This window comes from Mauremys reevesii, linkage group 18, assembly GCF_016161935.1.
Source record: "Mauremys reevesii isolate NIE-2019 linkage group 18, ASM1616193v1, whole genome shotgun sequence".
NCBI classification, from domain to species: domain Eukaryota; kingdom Metazoa; phylum Chordata; order Testudines; family Geoemydidae; genus Mauremys; species Mauremys reevesii.
Window position 1 is genome coordinate 17,152,108 of NC_052640.1, and position 17,189 is coordinate 17,169,296.

Consider the following 17,189-nt stretch of genomic DNA (forward strand, 5'->3'; position numbering starts at 1 on the left):
TATTGCCTCATTTGCTTCAGAAATTAGTAAATCTCAGTGAACAATCTAAATGCAATTACATGAATTTTGTGGCAAAAGGTCCAGCTTTAATTTTGCTAGCATGTCCATGCACATCATCTCGGAGTAGTGTCGGGACCCCTGCTATGTTCATTGGAACAGCAGGCGGTCCCCATAAAGCACGCTCTCCCACTTTATTCTTAGTCCTTTTGTAACGCATGCCATGTATCACAACTTCAGGGGAAACTGAGCTGAAATGTGGCTCTAGAAAAGCATCAACAAGGATCATAATGTACAAGGAAATCTTCAACTGTTAAGGAATTATTTTGGATGAATTAACCCTGCCTCTGGTTGTCTTGATCCCCGAATATCTGATGTTTGTGCCATATAAGATACCAGTAAGAGACTTAACTGAACTGCCACAAAATGCCTTGAGATTTTAGTGTTAAAACAGAGCTAATAGAAATTGCTTCAAAATTTATACCAAATTGAACATTTCTGGGGGGAAAAAAAATTCCCTAAGGGAAAGGTACTGCAAGATTACCACAATACAAATAAATATTTAACTGTCAGTGTCTGGGGGACCAGCATTACGCTAGGTGCTGTACAAACACAAAATAAACTGTAGCTGAGAAGATGGAGAAGTAATATCTTCTATTGGACCAACTTCTTTTGGTGAAAGAGACAGGCTTTTGAGCTACACAGAACTGCTCTTCACGTTTGGGAAAGATAGTTTATCACTATTTGTGATAGTGTTAAAAATAGTGATTTGCAACTTTTCATGGTTGAGCAAAGGTATTAAAAACTATAACAACTTTTTTGCACTGAATCCCTGTTAATCTTGCTCCATGTATCATTCTCTGTACTTTAAATAAACAAAAAAGATGTGACCTGCACACTTTGAATGGATGTGTTGAATTCCCTGTCAGCCCCTTACCTTGGCTTCTGGGGACTTCACTGCTGCAGTTGAAGGCATTGTTTAAAAGATTTGTAGGTATTAAGATGAAAGGTTTGATCATTCCTTTTAGCTTCCCGTTATTTACTCTTCTTAAATTTGTGCCAAAAGATCACCTTTTTGTGTACAGTAAAACTATTAATATTTTATTTGGCTAATGCTCACAAGTTTGCCAAGCACCCACAGAAACATGTTCAGACATGGATCGTACCCAAAGAACAATCTACATTTGACATGTCATAAATAGTTATGGTCATAAAGAAAATTAATATAAGGAGCAGGAGGATAGAGGGAATGAAGGTGACAGTGATAAGATCACTTGGTTACCAGGCTTAGTAGGCTAGGTCCTTATCTGGAAAATTGTTGTCTTCTTTTTTTATTAAATATATATAGTTTTTCTCCCCCTCCCCCATCTTTCCTCCCCACTCTCACTTCTCATAATGGACATAGATCAGTTACCTGTAGGTTGTTTTTCCTTTCTCTAGGTATGCATATTACAGGTGGTGGCACACCTGTAGCTTGCCTGAGTGTATCTATTTTAAAGAGTCATATTTGGTTCCTTGTGATGCAGCCAAAAGGTAAAACTCTGAAAAACACTTTATTATTTAAATTTACAATGAACAGGGAGGCTAATTTAAAAAACCACAGCAAGGTGCTGATTAAGCTGCTGTACCTTCCTGGTCCTCTGGATCTGGGGAATGACAGGTAGTTTTGGTATTCAGTAGATGGCTCTGGACACACTCACACTCCTACTCCATTATTCTCCTAGAGCAAATAAGTATTTGAATTTAGATTTTACAGACTGAACAGATGGTCTTTTTTCCCCTCCACTTCTTATTTTGGTGGAAGATGGGGTACATTAGATGCATTTTTGTGTTTGTGACACTTGGAAGTCGTGAAACGTTGTAGTCTTAGATGAGATTCAGTATGAGGCTCCCTACGGATCTTCTCTTGTCCAGACTTCACTAAAATTTGAGACTTCAGGCTTTTCAGTACTTCTCTTTCTCTGTATTTTCCATAAACTGTTAGATTTGGCTGTGGATACTTTGTGTCTGGGTTGATAGAAGATCTCAGACTGCATTAAAATTGCAGGTCTAATATTGTACAGTAGAACCTCATAGTTATGAACACCAGAGTTACGAACTGACCAGTCAACCACACACCTCATTGGAACCTGAAGTATGCAATCAGGCAGCAGCAGAGACCAAAAAAAAAAGCAAATACAGTACATTACTGTGTTAAATGTAAATTACTAAAAAAAAAATAAAGGAAAAGTAGCATTTTTCTTCTGCATAGTAAAGTTTCAAAGCTGTCGGAAGTCAATGTCAGTTGTAAACTTATGAAAGAAGAACTGTAACATTTTGTTGAGAATTATGAACGTTTCAGAGTTACGAACAACCTCCATTCCCAAGGTGTTTGTAACTCTGAGGTTCTATTGTCCTGTTCATTCTCTTTCCATACATCTTTTATTAACATTCCCTTTGTTATGGCAGTGCTGTTGCCAGATTCTGCGAGTCAAGCAAATCTCTGCAATCCTAAAGGCAGGTCTCTGATTAAGGTGGAGTGTCAGTTTAATTAAATATTTACTGTTGGGACTTGATGACCTGGAAGTGGCTAATGAGAGATGCCCCTTTTCACTTCCGAGCCGCCAGCCCAAATCTGGAACTACTTTGTAGTGAATGAAAGTCGTTATCAACTAAAGGCTGTTGTTTGACCTGTGGAAATGAATTGATGGTATTGGTCTAGCTCTGAGTGGACAATTGTCCATGTGATTAAAATACTGTCATAGCTGGCAGTCACACCAGGAGTCTCTGCTGAGTAGCTGTAGCTTGAATGGGTCTGGAGACTGAATTATCTTCTTACTTCTAGACCAGGTGCCTACAAGGCAGCATTGAGGCATACTGGTCAATCTTAACTGGGGTTAGGCGTGCACTTCTGTTTCCCACAGCATATCTGTTGTGTGTGCTCACTAAAGACTTTGTCTCCAAGGCTGTCAATGTGGCACCTTTCACCAGCATTAAATTCACTTTAAAATGTTAAGTAGTACTCAGTATGCCTGCTGCTCTGCAATTAAAACTGAAACAGCCAAGCAAAACATCATCTGCATTTTTCTTGAATGTCCAGTGACTGGAAAAGTGGTGTGGTTGCTTCTCGAAGTTCAAAGATGGGAAACTAAGAACAATAGGTTTGTGATCTCTAAAAGAACCTGAAGTGTGTATAAAGATGCAGGCAGAAATTCAGCAACGGGTACGTAAGACACAAATCCATTTTTATCTTTTGTACCTGTTTCTCTCCTCCCACCCCATCTCCAGTATCCCATTCTGGTGATTCTCAGCCTACAGTAGTGCCCAAGTCTCTTCACTACTGCACCTTGTCCATTATGCTACAGGATTTCTGTGGCTGGCCAGTTCAGGGTCTGATGCTTCTGACTCCTTAGTGACCTTGCCATCAGAGTTGAATTTGCAGAGATTTTTATCCTTGATGGCATCACTCTCTGTTTTTGTCCCTTACTGCCATAGGCTATTAGGTAGATTAATAGGTGACTAACATTTTTTAACATTAACTCAGTTAAGGAATCTGGAAAGCTCTGCATTTAGTAAATAAAACTCTTGCTGCTCCCCACCATCACTATCCATGAGAGGCTGAAGAACAAAGTGAGTCTGTTTTGATTGTTTTTCAGACTGGTATATACCCAGCAGAGTCAAAATCTCATTAGCAACAAGTCTTTAACAGGGGAATGATGAACATGTTGACACGGACCAAAGGGATTCAGAGTGTGTAACTAATTGATGTGCAGGGATTATAGGTCATATCTTCACGATTCACATGCATCAGTGACAAAGGGTGATTTAATTTTAAACAATCAGCATGCTTCATCCAAAAGCTGCCCTTCCACTTCCCGGGAGGAATGGATTGTGTCAGCTGACAGACTAGAGAAAACTCTGTGGTGGGGCTTGTTAATGCTTGCTAGAAAGTAGGTCATGGCCAAAAGTAGCCTGACTGGCTTTGTTGGAAGCAATGAATCTGACGAAGTGGGTATTCACCCACGAAAGATTATGCTCCAATACATTTGTTAGTCTATAAGGTGCCACAGGACTCTGTTGCTTTTTGTTGGAAGCGTGTCTCAAAAAGGGAGAGAATCTGCTGAGGGGAAAGCTCAGATAGTTTTTCCAATCCTCATTGTTTAACAGCTGACATGGTGTCTTAACCCTGCTTTCCAGTACTAATATATAATTGTATCTTTAAAAGAATACTAGCTTTTATTTCTGCCTGGGAAAATGTTTATGGCATAAATGTAATCTTGGTTGTGAGATTTGGTGATAAATTTAAAATTTCAAACCTGTGCCTTTTTATTAAACTTTGCTTTTTCTTTCCTGAATTCTATTTTCATTGAAGAGTTACTGAGACTTGCTCATGCTACAATAAATTTGTTAGTCTTTATGGTGCCACAAGTACTCCTGTTCTTTTTGAGACTTGACAGTAATTTTTGAAGACTATTAGTTTTAGAAACAATTTTGCTTTTCCACCTTATATTTTGCACTTTGGTTCTCTCGTGTGCTTTATTACTGATAAGATATGCATGAAAAACAAGTATTTTTCCCCCTTTGAGAACTCATCTGTTCTTGCTTCAGCTTCTCCATCTGAAGTCTAAGTTCTCTGCTTGTGGCATAATGATCATTTCCACAGCAAAAAATTGTCCTATCGAAAATAGAAGGCTTTGACTTTTGGTGCTGAATAAGTATAACAGGAGCACATTTAACCCTTATGAAAGACTATCCTGTTTTCAAATAAAATAAAAATTATGAGAACTAAAAATTCAGAAAATATGCTATGGGGTCCAAATAGAATGTTCTTTCATACTTTTCAGTGTGACACATGCAGAACTTAAAAAAGCCAACACACTGGAAATACTGCCTTGCTGGCAGGACTTCCCTCCATAACTTTTCCTTGCTCACAGTTTATAAACAGAGGACCAGATCCCACAAACGCTTTCTCAGGCAAGAAACCCCATTTTAGGCAGTGGGGACCATTTGCCTGCCTTAAGGATCCAGAGCTTTCAAGCTTTGAGGTTTGAAAAGCCTGCTTTGTGTAACGAGCTAGGCCTTTGCTACATTTAGAGGGAAAAGGAAAGATTTGTTAATAGACTTTTGAAAACAAAAACCTGCTGTTTTGCCCACAACATAACCCCAGCCCTCCTGTATATGTCTGTTTACAGCCTTGTCTTCTCCCCACCTTCTAAATCTAAACAGTGAGTACAAATACCTCCTGCGAGTAACAGGAAGTTGCTTCATGGCTCAGACAGCAGGCAACACTTGCGTGCAAAGCCATTGTCACCTGAGCCTCTGTGACACACCTCTTAGGGTATATCTACATTGCAATAACAGACACCCCCCCCCTACTGAGTTTCAGAGCCCGAGGCAATTAACTCATCCTCGCATGGCTTGTGCTGTGGGGCTGAGAATTGCAGTGTAGGTGCTCAGGCTGCACCCCCCAGTTCTGAGACCCTCACGGGGAGGGTTCAGGCTTGGGCTCCAGCCCAACCCCGAACATCTACACTGCAAAGTTTCACCCTGCAGCCCAAGCCCTGCGAGCCCGGGCCAGCTGCCACCGGGCCACCTGCCGTGCAGCAGGTCTTTTATTGAAGGGTAGGTGCACCCTTAAGATATGTCTACACAGCATTGTGGCGTGAGCCTCTGAGCCTGGGTTGACAGACTCAGGCTAGTGGGGCTTGCACTAGCATTCTAACAATCAATCGCTGTGTAGGCAGCACTTTGAAGTTGTAGTTTGAACTGGTGCTTGGGTTCTGAAGCCTAAGGATGCGGGTAGGATTCAGAGCCCGAGCTCCAGCCCAAGCAGCAACTTCAAAGCACTCTCTATTCAGCTATTTTTAGAGCACTAGCATAAGCCCTGCTAGGCTGAATCTGTCAACTGGGCTGGGAGGCTTGCTCCTGCTCAGTCCAAAATGCTGTGTAGACATAACCTCTGAAATGCCTGAACTCCACTAGACTGGTCAGTGGAATGCCAAGCACACTTCTTTGTTCTGGATTTCTCATACTGCTGCATTGCACTGGCCCCACATTTTAAGGGATCATATACCACTTGTACAGGTATAAGGAGCGGCCAAGCACAATGTACACTTTAGGCATTTTAAAAAAAAGCTGATTTCTATAGTTTTGAGAAAGGTGAAACACTATCTGTGCTAACAATGATTAACAGACCCTAGATGGTAATCCCAGTTGGTTCCTCTATACTCAGACGCACCTGTCTGAACTCTTGTATTGCTTTATTTGAGACAGAGTGAGAGGTGTGTGTGTGTGTGGAGGGGAAGAGTTCTTCCACTGGTGCTAGATCAGTGGTTCTTAACCTGTTTATCGTTATGGGCTGCCTTATGCAGCCCAGAATGTGTTACCTGGGCCACCGGTTGAGAACCACAGTGCCCCCACACAGACCCCTGTGCCCAGCGCCTCCCACCCGGAGACCCCTCCACAGAGAGGGGTCAGGAGTGGAGCCCTGGGTGGGGGGCCAGGTGGCAGCCTCGACCCTGGACCTGGTTGGGCAGCAGCCCAGACCCTGACCCCCTGGGGCTGGCCAGCAGCCCCAATACTGACCCCATTACAAGACCCTTTTTTACAATTGTTTATAACTTTACCAAACTTTAATAATTTGGGTTGAAATTTTCCCTGCCAGGTATTTGCCTCAGGCTGAATTTTATTTTGTGAGTGCTTCAGCCAAAATGGGCTCACTGATTCCAAGAAATTAGGAGAAAATGTTGTTTTGATCCTGAGTGTGTTTTTTTTTGTTTGTTTAAAATAAAATAAAAAAAATTCTGGTGACTTTTTCTTTGGACAACTGCACTGCCCCTAGGCTTTGGAGCAGGGACTTGACATTTGCCAGAGGGTGGCCTTTGTATCAAGGATGTGCCTTTTGCCTTCCCGATGAAAAGCCACCCAAATTTGGCCAAATTGTAAGCCTTTGCAAAATTGCAGTTTGAGCGTGCTCCATAGAGGGTACGTCTACACTACGGGATTATTCCGAATTTACATAAACCGGTTTAGCAAAACAGATTGTATTTAATCGAGTGCGCGCGGCCACACTAAACACATTAAATCGGTGGTCTGCGTCCACGGTCCGAGGCTAGCGTCGATTTCTGGAGCGTTGCACTGTGGGTAGCTATTCCGTAGCTATCCCATAGTTCCCGCAGCCTCCCCCGCCCCTTGGAATTTCCGGGTTGAGATCCCAGTGCCTGATGGGGCAAAAATCATTGTCGTGGGTGGTTCTGGGTAAATGCCGTCAGTCACTCCTTCCTCTGGGAAAGCAATGGCAGACAAGCATTTCGCGCCTTTTTTCCCTGGATTGCCCTGGCAGATGCCATAGCCTGGCAACCATGGAGCCTGTTTTGCCTTTTGTGACTGTCACCGTATGTGTACTAGATGCCGCTGACAGAGGCGATTCAGCAGCGCTACACAGCAGCATGCTTTTGCTTTTGCATGACAGCAGAGATGGTTACCAGCCATACTGTACCATCTACCATACCATAAATTGGTAATAAGATGACCATGGTTACCAGTCCTTTTGCACTGCACCATTTGCTGCTGTCATAAGTGCCCCTGGCTGAGATCAGCCAGGGACACAAAAGCCAAAATTGGGAATGACTCCCTGAGTCAATCCCTCCTTTTTGGTATCTAAAAATAGAATCAGTCCTGCCTAGAATATGGGCAAGTGTACTAGAGAACCACTGTATCATAGAACCAGAGAGCACAGCTGCTCTGTGTCAGATCCTGCAGAAATTATGAGCTGTATGCTATTCACAGGGGGTGCTCCTGCAACAACCCCACCTGTTGATTCCGTTCTTCCCCCAGCCTTCCTGGGCTACCATAGCATTGTCCCCCCACTTGTGTGATGAAGTAATAAAGAATGCAGGAATAAGACACAGTGACTTGTTAGTGAGAAATGAGTGGAAGGCAGCCTCCAGCTGCTATGATAGTCCAGACAGGACATTAAGCAGTGTGGAGGAGAGGAGCCCAGCATCCCGCTGCTAGTCCAGGGGCAATTGAATCTTTTCTTTACACATGAAGGGTGGGGGCTGATGGAGCTCAGCCCCCTGTTGCTATGATGAAGATGGTTACCAGCCATACTGCACTATCTACCAGGAAAAATTAGGAGCAGGCGCCCTTGATCGACCTAACTGATGCTAGTCAGCATGATTACTAGTCTTTTTGCACTGCCCCATGTGCCAATAGGCTGATGATAACGATGGATATCAGCCTTATTGTACCATCAGCCACCCATGGTGGGGGGGAGCAAGAATGTTGGTGTTGAGTGCTGCAGCATCGTGTCTATCTGCAGCATTCAGTAAAGATAGGGTGACATGTAAAAGAGTCAAGAGAGGATTGTTTTCCCTTTCACTTCTGGGGGTGGGTGGGGGGGTGCGTAAATTGCCGAGCTATGCCCTGACCCACCGCGGACACTGTGTTTGACCCTAGAAGATAATGGAGCTCAGCCAAGAATGCAAATGCTTTTCGGAGACTACAGGAACTGTGGGATAGCTTGAGTCCTCCAGTCCATGAGCGTCCATTTGATTCTTTGGCTTTCCGTTACGCTTGTCACGCAGCAGTGCGCTGAGTCCCTGCTATGGCGTCTGTCTGGAGATTTTTTTAAAATAATTTTGAATTTCGTCTTCTGTAACGGAGCGCTGATAGAACAGATTTGCCTGCCCTTACAGCAATCACATCCGCATGGTCCATGCTGGAGCTCTTTCTTTATTTTGATTTTTAACTGCATCACCAGACGTGCTGATCGGAGCTCCACGCTGGGCAAACAGGAAATATTCAAAAGTTCGCGGGGCTTTTCCTGTCTACCTGGCCACTGCATCCAAGTTCAGATTGCTGTCCAGAGCGGTCAGTGGTGCACTGTGGGATACCGCCCGGAGGCCAATACCGTCGATCTGCGGCCACACTAACCCTAATCCGATATGGTAATTCCGATACTAGCGCTACTCCTCTCGTTAGGGAGGAGTACAGAAATCGATTTAAAGAGCCCTTTATATCAATATAAAGGGCCTCTCAGTGTGGACGGGTGTGGCGTTAAATCGGTTTTACGCTCCTAAAACCGGTTTAAACGCTTAGTGTAGACCAGGCCAGAGACTCCGTAGATTTTAGGGGCTGAATTTCCTGAAGATTCTGTCTGTGCTGCACGTGCTCCAGCACAGAGCTGAGCCAGACTTCCTCTGAAATTTCTGGTCTCGGTTGCTGTAGGCTGCATCGGGTGCTGGCATCTCAACTGAGAGCAGGGGGACTCTCTTCTGTGCTTCCAGTGCCTCCCCTGCTGCGCCCCGGGCAGTGTGGAGGAGGAAGCTACCTGATTTGAATGTAGAAGAGACAAGATCTGGTCCTGTGGTTAGAGCAGACTGGGACAAGGAGTATGAGGGGCAGTCACTGGGACTGAAGTCTGGCGGGAGTAGGTAGGGGAAACCAAGACTGGGAGTCGGTCTGCAGGGAAACTGGGAATGATTGGGCAAAGAAACTAGGAGTAGAAGCCAGTAGGTGGAGTGGGGAACTGAAATCGGATGAGGAATCTTGTAGGGAGGAGACTGGAACTGAGAACCAGTTAATGAGCAAGCTTAATTTTGGCATTGTCTTGAGAGCTTGACTTGCCTACTGTAACAGTATTCTCTTAATGTACTCTTTGTGTGGTTAATGTATAACATGAGTGTGAATTAGCCTCTTCCTGATTCTGAGATTTCTTTGTAATGTAGCACAAACTGATCAGTTGGCTGCATTCAATCAGTCACATCTTTTTGTCTTCATATTACAAATGGAGCCATTACCTGGGAATGCAATCAGTAGTGAGGTGTTGTCCCATATTATTTTTGCATGCTGACATTAGGCCTTGCAACATGAGCAACCTTTATCAAGAAATAAATTGTTTACTCGCTCTCATCCAAAAGATGGGACCTGTGGCACTGTACTGTCTCCTAGGATACTGGATAGGAGCCTGAGGCCATGATAGTGCTTCTAAGGACATAATACATCTTGACTAATAAAATAATGTGCTACAACTTGTGCTAGTGCTGATCGACTCTAGCTGGAAGCAGACTAAAATACTGCAGAAAATGCAGTTGAGTACAACAGTTTGGATCCTAAATCATGGCTAGTGTCTCTGTCTGAGGACTGTCTCTCTTTGAGCTGCAGCAGCTCCTTGCTTTGTTCACAGATGGCCTGCTCTCCTCTTTTGAGAGCAGAGGGAGACGGCATCTCGTTCTAGGTCTTCTTTAAACTGTTTGTAACTGAGATTTTTTCAGTATTTCAAGAGGTGGTGTCTCTAAAAAGGAGTGCATCCGTGGATTTAATATTTGGGCTGTTTTGTTGAGCATGTATTTGTGGATCTGTTTTGCAGTAATATCTCTAGGCAGGACAAAGCCATCCAAACACGTCAGTTTACATTGTCCGCTCTGTAAAGCCCCCTCCATTTCCTCAATATTTTTTTTTCCTAGTAAGAAATCCTACTTTAGATTGGACGTGCAGTCTTTGCCATTGCCATTACTATGCCTTCCTGCAGATGATGTCTGTCTTGCCTGCGAACCACAGCATGTGAACCACCATATTGGATTTGCATCCTCCAATTACTGGGCCGGAGACAACGCTAACAAACTAGCATGTTCATTCCCTCTCCCATCTTTTCCCTTGTTGGTCTTGCTAGGAAACTAGGCAGATGGTTATCTTTTTGTGGCAGCTAATTAATGCTGTGACTTGACAAAACAATTTGAGAGGCAGCCTAGTATTAAATAAAAAAAAAAGAGCCCAGCTGTTATAGAAGAATGAGCCAGCTGTCATATCTTGTAGTTTTCTGATCAAGGAACATAAGTCTTGAGTTTGGGGGGGGGGGAATGGTCATGTGACTTTTTATGTAACCACTATACGCCATCAAAATTGAGCCAACAAGTCTCTGCACAAAGCTTATAAAGATGTACAAACAGTAACGAGTAGAGACCTGTCTAGGGATACAAGGAGGAATATAGCTCCCTGCCTCCTTTATTTGTTGATTAATTGATTGTCTGAAAGCAGGACTAGTTGTCTTTTAAAAGGCCTTTGTTGTAGCAGCTCCTAGCAGGAAATCTGGCAGTGACTCAATTTTTCTGACAGCCTGTATGTTTCTCAAACTAGGCATTTATTATTTATTATTATTTCTGAGGTCCTGACTTAGCTTACAAACCTGTGGTCCATCATGATGCATTGTATTGGTAGGCTTGACACTCTGCAAGTTTCGGGAGGTGGCCGTTTTAGTTTTACTTGCATTACCAATAGCCATTCTTACCCAAATTCTTAGGGTTGTAAGGGCCTGATCCTACGAGGTGCCCTCAGGCCATTCAATGGTAGTTGAGGGTGCACTGCACCTGAAAGAGGAAGGCACTCAGCTACAGGATTGGGTACTAAGGTCTGATGATCAAACACTCACTTCTGCCCTATTGAAATAAATGGTTCTCTGCGCCGGAGGATCCCTATGCCCATGCAGAGTCCTGTTGATTTCAGTAGGACTTTGCTGCCTTCACAGATCAAATTGCAGGATCAGGGCCTGAGGGACTCCCTGGCAGGTGATGTTAAAAAAAAGTAAAAGTAATGTAATCAGTTCTAGCAGGCCAACTTAATCTTTCCCTTAACTCTAATTCTCAGCCATAAAATCCATGGAACCCTTGCTACGGTATCAGCGGTATTAAAAATTCTTAATGACCAAAAATGTAAGTTTTTCCTGAGAGTTCACATCACCATTCTTCATTACTTCTGATGTTTTGCTAGTTAGTATGTGGGCTGACGTATAGTCTGTTAAAGCAAAAGATAAACGATGACAATAAATGTAATTGCAAAAATAGTTTGCTTCCTTTACGCACTCTGGCAGAAATGCCTTTCAGAATTGTCACTTTTAATCATCAAGAATAGCTTTCAATATAATGTATTTGCTGCAAGTTATTGCCTCTCATCTTTTCATGCTAACCCCCTTTTTAATTTGTGCTGAGGCAAAGTATAAGTTGAACTATTTAATCTCAGGTTTATTACATTGGTATTATGACAATACTGTATCAAGCTACAATACTGTAATGTGTTTCCCTGTTCTCAAATTCCATAAATATGATTTTTGGGGTTGGCTCTGTCCCCTTTCATTTCCAGAGTTACTGTGATAAAATAACAGGTGGTTTATTATTGATGATGATGCAATCAGTGTAATAACAGGCTTAATTAATGCCAGGGTGTTATTTTATTTCTGAGGTCAGTGTTAGCAGTGATTAATTTTTCCATATTTTATTGTATCCCTTAGAAACTAGATGCCAAATCTCTTGTCAAGCTAAACTTCGCTAAAAACAATGAAGGTGAGTTGGTGCAGTCTTTATTTTTTCTGAACACTTTTACAAACTAGGATTCTCTTACAGCTGTAGGTTCATGTACTACAGTAACTTGTTACCTTCCATGTAGGATCATAATTTTATTTTTGAGCTCTGTCACTGATCGTTGGAATCAATATGTTCTTCATTAAGGCCCCATTTCTGCCACCCTTACATTGAGTAGTTTCTGTTTCTGAAAGTAATCCCATTTTGTTCTGTGACTGCTTACCGAGTAAGGTACTACATGATGAGAGTTAGAGTTTCTGGAAGGGTGAAATTACATGGTGTGTTATCTTTAGCTGATACCCGCAACTACTATAGCCAATTTACTACAGGAAACTGAGCCTGTACCTTAACCCTTCACTCTGGCTTACTTCATTATCCTGAGATAATGTGCAACAGAATATAAAAGAATAAAGTCGTCTTTAATGTTGCAGTGTTACGTCACAGCAGAATTAGAAGCACATTAGCCTGGAAAATGTTAATTTTCTCATGCTAGTTATTCCCCAGCTTCCCAATCAATTCAGTGGAATTGTGTCTGGTTTTTAAAAGACCAAGGGAAAGGGAGATGCTGCCTTTGCTAAGATATACTAACATTGTGGGAAAGGGAGACTCTCGTATAGAAGTTGATGGAGCTCATTGTAAGTCCATGGGGTGTTGTGACTCAGCAGACTTCACTGATCCTCCTTATCAATCCTCCATGATTTGAACTCCATTTTGAAGACACTGGTAAAATTGGGGGCAAAATGCTCAGTAACTCATTTGGCAACTCAAGATAATTGTTTTCTGAGGAACCTGTTCATGGCATTTTCTGAATAACAACCTGTTAGAGAAGAGCCTGTGGTTATGCTTCTGCTGGCTTAAAGATGTAAAAGTAAGGATCAATCCAGGACCACCAATAATATAAGGGAGAAAATTATAGTTTTATATAAAATACTTTGAATGTTATACGTTCTGATAACTTTACAGCCATTAATTTATGAAACCTCTGTGAAGCAGACAATGATCATCATCTCTTTACTGAGGGGAAAATGTAGGCAACAAGGGCTCTAGGTGTTGGAGATGGGATTAGAATTTAAAAGTTTCTAGCTCCTAAGTCTTTCGCTAAATCCACGAGACCACACCGTCTGTCATAAGAGTTCTATGATTGATAACAGATTTCTTCAGAGTTTTGCATTCAAATGACAAATCTTAATGCCTTTAAAACATTGTCATAATCGGTAAAACATCAGCAAATTGATAAAGGTTTTAAAAAACTAATAGCAATTTTTGGGTGCACAACTTACTATAGCTCCAGCTCAGTACTTTCTGAAAATCAGGCAGCGTTTGGGGATCTCAAGTTGGACACCCTAAAATGGAGGTCACGTTTTGGCCATTATATTTTCAGCTCACAATTCTGGGCATTTTGCTATACAGCTGCCGTTAACTCGAGTGGGACTAGCTCAACTAAAATGACAAGTTTAGACTATTAAGGAGTCATAATAGAGACTCTTAAGTATAAAGGAGCCATTTCATTATGAACTCTTATTTTTCTCCACTTACAACTTTTTGCAAAACAGTGTCCTTTGGGCTGCAATATTTTATGTTTAATCTCAACCCAAAGGTGAATTTTTAATTTAAATATTACAAGAATTGCAGGCCGAAAAGTAGTGTGGGGAAAAAAGTGTGTTTTTAGAGGCATTCTCACCATTTTTTGCTCTCCCATAGTTCAGTAGAATTGCTTTCAAAAAGTCATCCTTGAAATGAATGCATTCCTCCATGGGCAATGTACATGAGACATGCTTAGGTTGTTTCTAAACCTTGTTATGAATATTGTAATTCTTTAACCTTTTTCAGATGAATTCACTTGTACAGGCAAAGATTAGAACATTCTCAGGGGTCCAGGGTATATAATAATGTGCATCATACATCAGAAGTAGGGGTATAACTAGAAAGGCATATGATATAGGGTTAGGCTCTTCATCCTTAGAATAAGTAATGAAGAAGAGCTCCCCTTCTAGTAGGTATATGTGTCTCTGTCCCTGGCTATCTGAGGTGCTCCATCACTGTCACCACAATCGTTTCCATGCCATGTCCCAGCCTGACTGTAAGAAGTCCAGCATGCTGGAATAGGTCGGATACTGGAGCCTGTTTGACTCCACCCTCTGATTTTCCCCAAAAAGAGAGGTTGGAGAGAGGTACCCAGATTTTCAAAAATGACTGATGATTTTGGGTGCTTCAGTGTTTGGGTGCCCAACCTGAGATACCCTAGAGGGGCCTGATTTTCAGAGAGTGCACTTCGTGACAACCAGGTCCCTTTATATGGTGTCTCAGGTAAATCACTAGTATCTCTTGAAAATTTTGTGTGCTGTGGCTATTGACAACTAAAGCTTTTAGGTAGGGGATGGTTGCTGGAGAGGCTGGTAATATGGGAGGTGTTTCATTCTGAATGAGAAAGTGGTAAGAGCAAAGCGAGGTCTCTGATCTGCGTACGGAAGGGACAACATGAGGTTATGGGGCATTAAGGCTGGAGTTGGAGCCGTATAGTAGAATTTCCTCACTTTTTAGAGTGTAAATTTGTAACTAAAGTAATGCCACTTCTTTTGGAGGAGGAATAAATTCTCAGCTTTAACCATGTAATGGCTTTGGGGAATATTGCTAAGAGTTTACATGTGGCTTGGAGAGTCAGTAACCAATGCTTAGTGCATGGGCCCTATTGCTGTGCACTGATTGCAATTTCACTCCTGGCATTGCTGGTCAGGATGCAGATTTTGTTTACGGTAGCAGGAACTGACACTAATAAATACGATGGGGTTGCTCCTCAGAACCAGTTACACTCAAAGGAAAAGAGTCTCAGCGTCTGTGAAATGCTCTCTCGTCAGAGCAACTCATTGTACATGAACTACATGAGCTGCCATGGGTGAGAGAGCCCTTGCCATCTGCAAGGGAAAGACTAGTCGCTTTCAGTTAACCCTTCTCTCCTGAGGTTGTGGGTGAACTGGCAAATGTATACTGAAGTGCAGGCTGCTAGCCAAGACTGGTGGAATGGAGGTGGGGGGACGGGGAAGCACTTACCACTACTGTGGGATATATGTAGCTAGCTGTATCATGGGTGCGCAAGTGCCAGAGTCCGTGCTAGCAGGCTGAAGCACTGTGAGGCAAGGATCATGTTCTTGTTCTGTGTTAGTACAGTGCTAGCATAGTGGGGTCCTGCTCCACAGCTGGGATGCACAGGCACTAATACAGTACAAATAGTAACAAAGGCAAGCTTACGGTAGCAGTGAACTGTCAAAACAGTCTTTTTTTAAGAAGAGCCCATTGGGTGGTGCTAGCTACAATATGAAAGGAAGAGAATTGATCTTTATTTCTGCCTAACAGTAGGCATTTCTTAAAACATGGCTCATGGGATTTTAACACATGTCCAGGTGTCGGTTCTCCTCTTTCATATAGAAAGTGGGGTGAGACGCGATTACAGGAAAAGCCATGTAATGCTCTGTCTTTATCTGAGCACCTTCCATTCAGATCAAGATGGAGCACTATCTTCATGGAGTGTTCCTCGGTATTAAAGATTAAAGCAGCTGTAGTTTCCTTTATTTTAGGCAACTTGGGGGCAGGCCTCAGGCTCTGGGTAGCTTGCTTGTGTGTCCCTCAATGGGACAAAGTACTGACGCCCCTGCCATAAAACACCTTCTAAATTTGCCTCTGAAGCTTACACATTCTCAAAGGGGACAACTTTCCTTGAGTTTTGGGTAGATTAATAAATAAAAAAATCCCCCAGATTTCTTATCCTTGCTTTTACAAGTCTGAGATTGGAGCACTGTCTCTTGGTGACTAGTGGGTGAATATCTGTAGGACCTTCTCTGTCCTGTCTTGGTGGTGCTTTGAGCTATCTTTATTCAGTTCTCCCTGCTGTTTTTGATTTATAAGATTGTAATTAGTAGGAAAAGAATCAAATGAGCCAAAACTGTTTCCGAATTCCCAATCTAGCAAACTGATCAAGAATTAATAATCATCTTCTAATTGCTTTCTGTTAAGTTTATCCATACATTTTCTTGATCTGTTGGCTTTCATCACTTTCTTTATGTAAGACGTGTTTAATATTTATGCTGACCTTCTTAGGAAAATTTACAGCTCAATTTGAGCTGAAGCCAGGTTCTTTATTGAAAAGTGTGTGCTTAAGTTTAATGGAATTCTGTTTACTGAGATTGAATACAAAGTGTTTCCTTTTCTTACCAGCAGAACCTGCAAAGGGCACCATCTCATCTGCACCTTTGCTGGATATAAACCAAGATATGTTCCTGAGAAGGATGCTGAAAACAGGGTGGTGGGGGTAGTGAGAAGGTACACTCAACAAGAGTGTCTTGGTTATTACGATATTCATATTGTGATACTGAGTAGACACCAACCCCATTATGTGATGTACTGTGTTGGTGGCTACTGGATGGTAGACTTCAAAGTCCCATTTTTCTCTCTTGATTTATAATTCTTGTAGGTGTCATTCTACTTCATCCACCCACAAATACTAGAGAAACAAAGCATGAATTAAAAAGACCGCTAATTGTACACTGAACATGAAAAAGAATGTAAATATTCTTCGCAAAGACAACTAAAGCAACCATTCCATTTGTCTAAACAACCATAAGAAACTCATGCAGAATTTGTTTTTTTTGTTTTTCTCCTCCCCCACAGGTAAATACCACTGTCCAGTGCTCTTCACTGTCTTCACCAATAACTCCCATATAGTGGCTATCAAGACGACTGGAAATGTATTTGCTTATGAGGTAGGCCCTCCATTGCATTTCACTGTTAATGTTTTACACTTGTAGCATCTTTTGTTCAAGGCTCTCAAAGAGCTTTACAGAGGTGGGTAGGTGTTGTCCCTGT

The 17,189-nt window shown here is 42.3% G+C and overlaps 1 protein-coding gene across 1 annotated transcript in view; it reads left to right on the forward strand.

Moving 5' to 3' along the window:
* The window catches only part of PPIL2 (peptidylprolyl isomerase like 2), a 122,998-nt gene that overhangs the window by 18,213 nt on the left and 87,596 nt on the right, over nt 1-17,189 (forward strand). Inside the window, exons 6-7 of the mRNA XM_039504387.1 lie at nt 12,263-12,314; nt 16,995-17,086. Coding sequence (XP_039360321.1) covers nt 12,263-12,314; nt 16,995-17,086 — 144 coding nt within the window. The remainder of the gene's footprint in view (nt 1-12,262; nt 12,315-16,994; nt 17,087-17,189) is intronic.